Source organism: Triticum urartu, chromosome 6, assembly GCF_003073215.2.
Source record: "Triticum urartu cultivar G1812 chromosome 6, Tu2.1, whole genome shotgun sequence".
Classification (NCBI taxonomy): domain Eukaryota; kingdom Viridiplantae; phylum Streptophyta; class Magnoliopsida; order Poales; family Poaceae; genus Triticum; species Triticum urartu.
The window spans coordinates 346,354,304-346,365,067 of NC_053027.1; the positions used below are offsets into that span (position 1 = coordinate 346,354,304).

The window sequence follows — 10,764 nt, forward strand, 5'->3', positions numbered from 1 at the left end:
ATACCTTTGTTCAGTTTGCCATCCTTCTTATCCATCAAGTATCTAGGGCAGTTCCACTTCCAGTGAAAAGTTTTCTTTGCAGTAGAAGCACTCAGTTTCAGGCTTGGGTCTAGCTTTGGGCTTCTTCACGAGAGCAGCAACTTGCTTGCCGTTCCTTTGTGAAGTTCCCCTTCTTCCTTTTGCCCTTTTCATGAAACTAGTGGTCTTGTCAACCATCAACGCTTGATGCTTTTCTTGATTTCTACCTTCGTCGATTTCAGCATCACGAAGAGCTTGGGAATCATTTTTGTTATCCGTTGCATATTATAGTTCATCACGATGTTCTAGTAACTTGGTGATAGCGACTAGAGAACTCTGTCAATCCCTATCTTATCTGGAAGATTAACTCCCACTTGATTCAAGTGAGTATAGTACTCAGACATTCTGAGCACATGCTCACTAGCTGAGCTATTCTCCTCCATCTTGTAGGGACATTACTTGTCAAAGGTCTCATACCTTTCGACATGGACATGAGTCTGAAATACTAATTTCAACTCTTGGAACATCTCATATGATCCATGGCGTTTCAAAAACGTCTTTGAAGTCCCAATTCTAAGCCATAAAACATGATGCACTAAAATATCAAGTAGTCATCATATCGAGCTTGCCAAACGTTCATAACGTCTGCATCTGCTCCTGCAATCGGTCAGTCACCTAGCGGTGCATTAAGGACATAATTCTTCTGTGCAGCAATGAGGATAATCCTCATATCACAGATCCAATCCGCTTCATTGCTACTAACATCTTTCAACTTAGTTTTCTCTAGGAACATATCATAAATAAAAAAGGGAAGCTATACGCGAGCAATTGATCTACAACATAGATATGCAAATACTATCAGGTACTAAGTTCATGATAAATTAAAGTTCAATTAATCATATTACTTAAGAACTCCCACTTAGATAGACATCCCTCTAATCATCTAAGTGATCACGTGATCCAAATCAACTAAACCATGACCGATCATCACATGAAATGGAGTAGTTTTCAATGGTGAACATCACTATGTTGATCATATCTACTATATGATTCACGCTCGACCTTTCGGTCTCAGTGTTCCGAAGCCATATCTGCATATGCTAGGCTCGTCAAGTTTAACCCAAGTATTTCTACGTGTGCAAAACTGGCTTGCACCCGTTGTATGTGAACGTATAGCTTATCACACCCGTTCATCACGTGGTGTCTCGGCACGACGAACTTTGGAAACGGTGCATACTCAGGGAGAACACTTGTACCTTCAAATTTAGTGAGAGATCATCTTATAATGCTACTGCCGAACTAAGCAAAATAAGATGCATAAAGGATAAACATCACATGCAATCAAAATATGTGACATGATATGGCCATGATCATCTTGCGCCTTTGATCTCCATCTCCAAAGTACCGTCATGATCTCTATCGTCACTGGCATGACACCATGATCTCCATCATATTGATCTCTATCAACATGTCATCACATGGTCGTCTAGCTAACTATTGCTCTTGCAACTATTGCTATCGCATAGAGATAAAGTAAAGCAATTATTTGGCGCTTGCATCTTATGCAATAAAGAGACAACCATAAGGCTTCTGCCAGTTGCCCATAACTTCAACCAAACATGATCATCTCATACAACAACTTATATCTCATCACGTCTTGACCATATCACATCACAACATGCCCTACAAAAACAAGTTAGACGTCCTCTACTTTGTTGTTGCAAGTTTTACGTGGCTGCTACGGGCTGAACATGAACCGTTTATCTACGCATCAAAACCACAACGATATTTCGTCAAGTATGTGTTATTTTAACCTTCACAAGGACCGGGTGTAGCCACACTCGATTCAACTAAAGTTGGAGAAATTGACACCCGCAAGCCACCTGGGTGCGAAGCACGTCGGTAGAACCAGTCTCGCATAAGCGTGCGCGTAATGTGGGTCCGTGCCACTTCATCCAACAATACCGCCAAATCAAAGTATGACATGCTGGTAAGCAGTATGACTAGTATCGCCCACAACTCACTTGTGTTCTACCCATGCATATAACATCTACGCATAAACCTGGCTCGGATGCCACTATTGGGGAACGTAGTAATTTCAAAAAATCTCCTATGCACACGCAAGATCATGGTGATGCATAGCAACGAGAGAGGAGAGTATCGTCCACGTACCCTTGTAGACCGTAAGCGGAAGCATTATGAGAACGCGGTTGATGTAGTCGTACGTCTTCACGATCTGACCGATCCAAGTACTGAACGTACGGCACCTCCGAGTTCAGCACACATTTAGCTCGATGACGTCCCATGAACTCCGATCCAACAGAGCTTCACGGGAGAGTTCCGTCAGCACGATGGCGTGATGACGGTGATGATGTTGCTACCGACGCAGGGCTTCGCCTAAGCACCGCTACGATATGATCGAGGTGGATTATGGTGGAGGGGGGCACCACACACGGCTTGGAACAATCAACTTGTGTGTCCTGGGGTGCCCCCTGCCCCCATATATAAAGGAGCAAGGGGGGAGGCCGGCCGGCCCTTGCAGGGCGCGCCAGGAGGAGGAGTCCCCCTCCTAGTAGGAGTAGGACTCCCCTTCCCTACTCCTACTAGGAGGGGGAAAGGAAGGAGGAGAGGGAGAAGGAAGGAGAGGGAGGAAAGGAGGAAAGGGGGGCCGACCCCCTAGTACAATTCGGTTTGGGAGGGGGGGCGCGCGCCCTACCTTGTATTGCCTCCTCTCTTCCACCACTTGGCCCATGAGGCCCAGTACTTCTTCCCACGTATCCTCGTAACTACCCGGTACTCCGAAAAATACCTGAATCACTCGGAACCTTTCCGATGTCCGAATATAGTCGTCCAATATATCGATCTTTACATCTCAACCATTTCGCGATTCCTCATCATCTCCCCGATCTCATACGGGACTACGAACTACCTTCAATACATCAAAACACATAAACTCTTAATACCGATCGTCACCGAACGTTAAGCGTGCGGGCCCTACGGGTTCGAGAACTATGTAGACATGACCGAGACATGTCTCTGGTCAATAACCAATAGCGGAACCTAGATGCTCATATTGGTTCCTACGTATTCTACGAAGATCTTTATCGGTCAACCCGCATAACAACATACATTGTTCCCTTTGTCATCGGTATGTTACTTGCCCGAGATTCGATCGTCGGTATCTCAATACCTAGTTTAATCTCGTTACCGGCAAGTCTATTTACTCGTTCCGTAATGCATCATCCCGCAACTAACTCATTATTCACAATACTTGCAAGGCTTATAGTGATGTGCATTACCGAGAGGGCCTAGAGATACCTCTCCGATACTCGAAGTGACAAATCCTAATCTCGGTCGATGCCAACTCAACAAAGACCATTGGAGACACTTGTAGAGCACCTTTATAATCACCCAGTTACGTTGTGACTTTTGGTAGAACACAAAGTGTTCCTCCGGTATCCGGGAGTTGCATAATCTCATAGTCATAGGAACATGTATAAGTCATGACGAAAGCAATAGCAACAAACTAAATGATCATCATGCTAAGCTAACAGTTGGGTCAAGTCAATCACATCATTCTCTATTGATGTGATCCCATTAATCAAATGAAAACTCATGTCTATGGTTAGGAAACATAACCATCATTGATTCAACGAGCTAGTCAAGTGGAGGCATACTAGTGACACTCTGTTTGTCTATGTATTCACACATGTACTACGTTTCCGGTTAATACAATTTTAGCATGAATAATAAAAATTTATCATGGTATAAGGAAATATAAATAACAACTTTATTATTGCCTCTAGGGCATATTTCCTTTAGGTAAAGCTTGCAGAATACGTTAGCACCTTTAAGTTGCTCGAATAGCTCATTGATGTTGGGAAGTGGATACTTGTTCTTGATTGTCTTCTTGTTCAATGGACGGTAATCGGCGCAAATTCGATCCGTGCCATCCTTCTTCTGGACAAAAAGAACGCCACAACCCCACGAAGATGAACTCGGTTTGTTCAAACCCAGACACTCTTGTTCATCGAGCTGTTTCTTCAATTCCTTCAGCTCCTTTGGCCAAGCTTGTATGGACGCTTGCAAACGGGTTCAGTACCAGGCTCAAGATCGATAACGAACTCAACTGGCCGGTGAGGAGGCATTCCCGTAAGCTCTTCTGGAAATACGTCTTGGTACTCACAAATGACTGGAATATGATAAATTGTAGCTAACTCGCCCTTCTCATTGAGAGAAAACAGCCGAATAGTTTCATCCCAATCGGCATAGATGATCACATCCTCAGAAGAGTGTGTCAATTTAATTTCCCTGGTAGCACAATCAAGTTGAGCCTTGTGCTGAGAAAGCCAGTCTATGCCGAGAATTAGATCAATATCAGAGTCGCCAAGAACCATTGGAGAAGACAGAAAATTATAGTTGCCCATCTTGATAGAAACATCCGGAACCATCGAATGAGAACTCAAATGCTTGCCCGGGGAAAAAACCGTTAATGGTTTTTCCAAACGTGCCGAAATGAAATCATGCTTCATGAAGAACGATGTTGACATGAAACAATGCGATGCACCCGTATCGAATAAAACTTTAGCAGGAATAGAGTTAACCAAGAGGTTACCCATGATCACATCTGAAGTATCTCTGCTTCAGCTGCATTCAACATGTTCACCTTTGCATGCTTTGGATTGTGCTTGACCACTGCATTTCTTGAAGACCTCACAGGAGGAGGAGGCGGAAGGCGCCTCTGAGTGCACTTGTTTGCATAGTGACCTTTCAAACCACACTTGTTGCAAGTAACCTCTGAGAGCGGACGGTGGTAAGGAGTAGGAGCACTTGACCTTGGAGCTTGAGTCTGAGACTTGTTCTGATAGCCGGGGTTGGGGGGGGGGGAAGATCCATGGCCACCTTTATTCTTCTGTTGGTAGGGCTGATGAAACAGAGGAGGAGGAAGCCAGAACTTCTGTTGCTTAGCTGCCACTTGTGAGGAAGAAGAAGACTGAACTGCATCCCTGATTCTCTTCTTTGATGCCTCACACTTGAGCTGAGCACCTTCTTGCTTGAGGGCCATGTTATAGAATTGATCAAACTTAGTAGGCTCAAGAAGGATGAGAGCTAACTGTAGATCTTCTCTGAGGCCACCCGTGAAGTGATAGATCATGCTCTTTTCATCAGGAACATCCTGCATTGCGAAGCAAGCAAGTTTCTAAAACTAGATGTTGTATTGGTACACGGACATACTTCCTGGCTTGAGGCTGCGGAATTCCTCGCACTTGCTCTCAACAACACATGTTGGTATGTGGTGAGCTTTAAAATCCCGGTAGAAGTCATCTCAGGTAATCACACGACCTCCTCTGGAATCTTTGTATTGTTGATACCAATCAGTAGCTTCGTCCTTGAGCTGAAACGAAGAGAACTTGACGTAGTCCTCAGGCCTGACATTGCTACATTCAAAATGCTTGTTGATGTCCACGAGCCAATCATCGGCGTCCGTGGCCTCAGCACGAAAGCTGAAATACTTTGGATGATTTGCATGGAACTGGTTGAGGGTAGCAAACTGAGGCTGATTGTTGAATTACTGTTGACCTTGATTTCCATGGTTGCCTTGTCCTTGGTTGCGCTCTTGCAAGAGTTGCAAAAGCATCTGGGTGTTGGCGTTGGTGGCTACCATGACAGCTTGCCATGCCTCCGGAGGCGGAGGTGGAGGTGGAGGGTTCGCCTGACTCCCATCATTGCGGTATGGATTCAAACACATTGGAGAAGCCATCCTGAAGACGGTGCGATCCGTTAGAATCTTGATAGACAGATAGACAAGCTGAATCAATGGATAGAAATTGCAACATATAGTCTTCACAATAAACATTCGAACATGGATTGAACGAATGAATTCGAAAGTTAATATCACACGTCCATTAAGGTGAGAAGCCACTTAGATAAAGGTTGATGAATGAAACAACAAGGTACGACTAGAACAAATAAGTGGTAAGGATTACCCAATCACAAACCAAATATCTGCGGGAAGAAATACTGAGATACTTGAATTCACACCTATAAACTCCCTAAACTTTCTGGTTATGCAATCTGGTGTTGGGGATACAGGGAGGCACAATATAAATCACACAACTAACATGCCCTACGCTCCAACTGTATCCATCCGTCAACACATAACCAAGAAAACTCCAAAAATCGTTTACCTCAACCTTCGAAAAGCATCCGTTATACGAGTTATGGTAATACTCCCGAACTCCCTCCCTAGTACTGGGTAGCGTCGAGGTTATCTCACTAACAACTCCATAAAAGAGATTTTCGATGTCGGCGGACTCAAATATTCCAGAACTGCAATGATAAAATTGTGACGACAACACCTCGGAGCTCAACTCCCCGGGACACTTCCACCACCCCTAAATGCCAGGAGGCACCAAGAACAATGTTCTCGTCACAAGAATATCAGAACGATCCCAAGATACCCTCGTGATCCTAATTTTTTTGTGAGAGAGGAAAGACAAAACAACTACATCAGGAGGCCTCACCAGAGCGACGAAGGGACCAAGGAGTAAAAAGAATCCTACTCTCCAATATATATAATCCTAAGACTCAAAACATTTTTGTTCTAGACTCAACAACGTTAGTGGTTTGATCAAGCAGGGGGCTCCAAAGTCGGGGATGACTCTGATAGAAACTTTTAATGCCCATGATGTGGCTATATCTCCCACGTGTCGAGGCACGACTTAGAGGCATAACCGCATTGTGGTTTTGTTGCAAGAAGGGTCATCTTCACACAATCCCATGTAATGAAAAACAAAGGGATAAAGAGAGTTGGCTTACAATTGCCACTTCACACAATACTTAAATAATTCATACATCATCCAAAATACACACATAGACCGACTACGGTAAAATCCAAAAGGAAAAGAAGATAACCCCAAATGCTAGATCCCCAATCGTCGCAACTGGGCTCCACTACTGATCATCAGGAAACGAAACATAGTAACGACCAAGATCCTCATCGAACTCCCACTTGAGTTCGGTAGCATCACTTGCACTGGTATCGTCGGCACCTGCAACTATTTTGGAAGTATCCGTGAGTCACTATGACTCAACAATCTTAAAACCCGCGAGATCAAGACTATTTAAGCTTATGGATAGGACATGGTAATGAGGTGGACTTGCAGCAAGCGCTAAGCAAATATGGTGGCTAACATACGAAAATAAGAGTAAGATGAGAAGCTACGCAATGTCCATGAAGCTAGAAGTGATCAAGAAGTGATCCTGAACTACTTACGATCATTCATAACCCAAACCGTGTTCACTTCCCAGACTCCGCCGAAAAGAGACCATCATGGCTACACACGTGGTTGATGCATTTTAATTAAGTCAAGTGTCAAGTTCTCTACAACCGGATATTAACAAATTTCCATCTGCCACATAACCGTGGGCACAACTCTCAAAAGTTTATACCCTGCTGGGGTGTCCCAACTTAGCCCATCACAAGCTCTCACGATCAACGAAGGATATTCCTTCCCCCGGGAAGACCCGATCAGTCTCGGAATCCCGGTTACAAGACATTTCGACATTGGTAAAACAAGTCCAGCAATACCTCCCGATGCACCTACCTAGCCTGATAGGAGGTGCGCAGTCTCATTCTCAGGGTACACTATATGGGTCAGCCTACATGTATATACCAAATACCTCGAGGCGGCCCCGCAGTCTGCCCGGTTTGGACCAACACTCATGAGGAGCACTGGCCCGGTTTGTTGATTAAGTCCACGGGGGCCGGCAAGTCCCTATGCAAGTTTTATTTGTTATTAGGAAAATGGTAAAACCAAGGTTGGGCCTTGCTGGAGGAGTTTTATTCAAAGCGAACTGTCGAGGGGGTCCCATAATCCCAACTGCGTAAGGAACGCAAAATCAAAGAACATAATACCGGTATGACGGAAACTAAGGCGACAAAAGTGGAACAAAACACCAAAGAAAAGGCTAAGTCTTCCACCCTTTACCAAGTATATAGATGCATTAAATAAATAAGAGATATTGTGATATCCCAACATATCCATGTTCTCAACATGGAACAACCTGCAAGGCACCTGCAACTAGCAACGCTATAAGAGGGGCTGAGCAAAAGCAGTAACTTAGCCAAACAATGGTTCACTAGGGAGGTGGGTTAGAGGCTTGACATGGTAATATGGGAGGCATGATAAACAAGTGGTAGGTAGCGCGACATAGCGATAGAACAAACAACTAGCAAGCAAAGATAGAAGTGATATCGAGGGTAATGATCATCTTGCCTGCAAAGTTTCTAGGGTTGTCGAAAGCTTGCTCCTCGTAACCGTACTCAACAGGATCCTCGTTCACGTACCAGTATCCTGGCTCTACCCAAAGCAAGAACACAAGCAACGAAACGACAATCAATCACGGTGCAATGCGCAACATGATGCAAGACATGCCATCGAATGCAAGATACAATGTGCGATGCATATGGATACTCTGGATGGGAAAAGATGATGATGGAATCAACTTGGCAAACCATGCATGCCATTGGAAAGATGGGGTGATTTCGGTCGAAATCGATATAAGGATCATGGGAAACGGATGCATGGTTTGCAAATGGCAAGCAACACAAGATATGATGTAAACTGCTTAAAACAACAACATGGTTACTTAGATGAACGGTGAAACTATGCTACAACACCCAAACATGAAAACACAAAGCATTGTAGTGAAGTACAGGTGAAGCTCTACATATTATGAACTCTGAACTACTGCTAGAAACCCCTAGAACAAGTCTAAAGCGGCATGGCAAGAATGCAAAAGTTAACAGCGTATGGGACTTGGCAGAAATTCATGCATCAAGATAGGAACAACATCAGGTAGCAAAGTTTATGCTTAGCAAACTATATGCTACAGGGACATATTACATTACACAAGTTCATGGCATGATAGTACTAAATGCACTTAATAAATCTCCCTTACTGAGCTTGGTCAAAAAAACCCCAGAAAGGTTGGTAGCAATAAGGCAAACATGGAAAATGATATGGCTGCTAACAGACTCAGAAGAATTCATGTCCTGGCAATATGCAGATTCATGATGGCATCTTTGCAAGCTTGTCGCTCTCATCACAGTGCACCAAAAAAAATGGAAAAGCATGCTTGAATTAAATCACACAAAAATTCCAAAACAGTAACATGATGTAAAATGACATGTTCATGAACTTTCTCAAATGCAAGTAATAATGCCTCCAGTGGATTGGTGAAATTTTTCTACCCCAAAAACATATATAATATGTGGGGGTTACTGTAGAAAAATCATCACAAATATGCAAAACATAACCTGCCTAAAACGGATATTGACAGAAATGGAAAACTGCCAGCATTGGAATGTCCAGAATTGGACAGGGCCCGAAACGGAAAACTAGCTTATTCCAGAAATGGAGTTTCGCTGGGTTTACTGAGTAAGAACAAAATAATAAAAAAGGAGGAGGGTGCTAGGGGATGACAGGTGGGTCCTGGTTTTCAGTGACACACTAAAGAAAATTAGCACCTCAAAAAAATATGTGTGGATTCGAACGTAGGTCTCCTAGATTACAAGTCAAGGCACAGACCAATTGGGCTATGATGGGGTATTAGTTAGGTTGGGGCTCAGCTCCTCTTGAGGTAATTGGAGGCTGGTACGGGTCCTCTTCTTCCCTGCAGCAGAGAAGACTCGGACGACGCCGGCGAGCGAGGCTACCACATCCGGCGATGTGGTGTGCCGGCGGGGATGCGGGATCAAGGAGGCAGCGTGGTCATCAGCTAGGGAGATGAAGTGGTGCTCGGGCTTGAGCATCTGCTCGGTTCGGGCCATGGCGAGCGCGGCGAGCAGGGAAGCAGCACGGCGTGACAGCGATGCAACCATGGTGTATGGGGAGCGGGCGTGCGTGTGAGAGGCAAGTGCAGCGAGCAGGGGGGTTGTCCTCGAGCGTGCGGGATGCAGGGAGCAAGCGGGGCAGTGCATGGCTTGGAGCAACAAAAGCAACAGAGAAGAAAATAAACACGGCCTTGACTGGAGCACGGAGAGCACGACGTTGACACGGGCATAGCGGCGCCTACGCTACACAACCAACAAGGAGAGGGGTCTGAGAGGTGCCACTGCTCACCTAGTGTCCACTGGACATGATGGTGTGGCCGGATATGTGATGGAGACGATGCAGAGACGCGGGGAACTTGCCGGGGCTTTTGACCAGGAAGGAGATGAAGAAGACAGGTCGGGGAAGTCGATCCAAAGGCCGTGTGGTCGCGTGCGTGGAGGCAGGGGACGAAGAGGTACTTGGCGCATCTCTCCATAGCGGCCGAGGCGCGGCGAGGAGCTACCCCGAGCTCGAGCATCTGCTCGCTCGGGTCATGGTAGCCGTGGCGAAGGCGTGGGCGTGGAGACTTACCTAGGCGGCGGCGAGGGAAGGGGAGGGTCTGAAAGGATAGAGGAGAGACCGGGGTAGGGTTTGGACATGCTTTATAGGGCTCTAGGGCACCGGATGCACATCAAATCGACCGGGGCGTCGACGTGGCTCCTGTAGATGAGCTGCCGTATAGGAGGACAAAGCTCCTGTTGCGTGCGGGCCAGGTGGGCTGCCAGGGCTACGCTTTGGTGTGGCTGATGTGCTATGTTGGGCTGCGGAAGAGGGAAAAAGGCCCAAGTGGATGCATTGGGAGGGCTTTTCCTTTTTTCTTTATAATTCTGCAAATTTAAATCCATAGCCGTAGAAAAGGAAAAGTCCA

General features: G+C 45.4%; 1 protein-coding gene across 2 annotated transcripts; it reads right to left on the reverse strand.

Moving 5' to 3' along the window:
• Positions 1-6,819: 6,819 nt before the first annotated feature.
• On the reverse strand, positions 6,820-10,479 carry LOC125517475. Of its 2 annotated transcripts, none has more exons than XM_048682671.1 (3): positions 10,146-10,479; positions 8,298-8,381; positions 6,820-7,070 (listed from the first exon to the last, which is right to left on the reverse strand). In XM_048682671.1, exons 1-3 carry the CDS (start codon positions 10,372-10,374, stop codon positions 6,973-6,975), a joined length of 411 nt encoding a protein of 136 aa, XP_048538628.1. In that variant the 5' UTR covers positions 10,375-10,479; the 3' UTR covers positions 6,820-6,972. The 2 variants fall into 2 exon arrangements, with proteins under 2 accessions (XP_048538628.1, XP_048538627.1); XM_048682670.1 differs by having other exon boundaries at positions 6,820-7,076.
• Between the last annotated feature and the right edge of the window lie 285 nt (positions 10,480-10,764).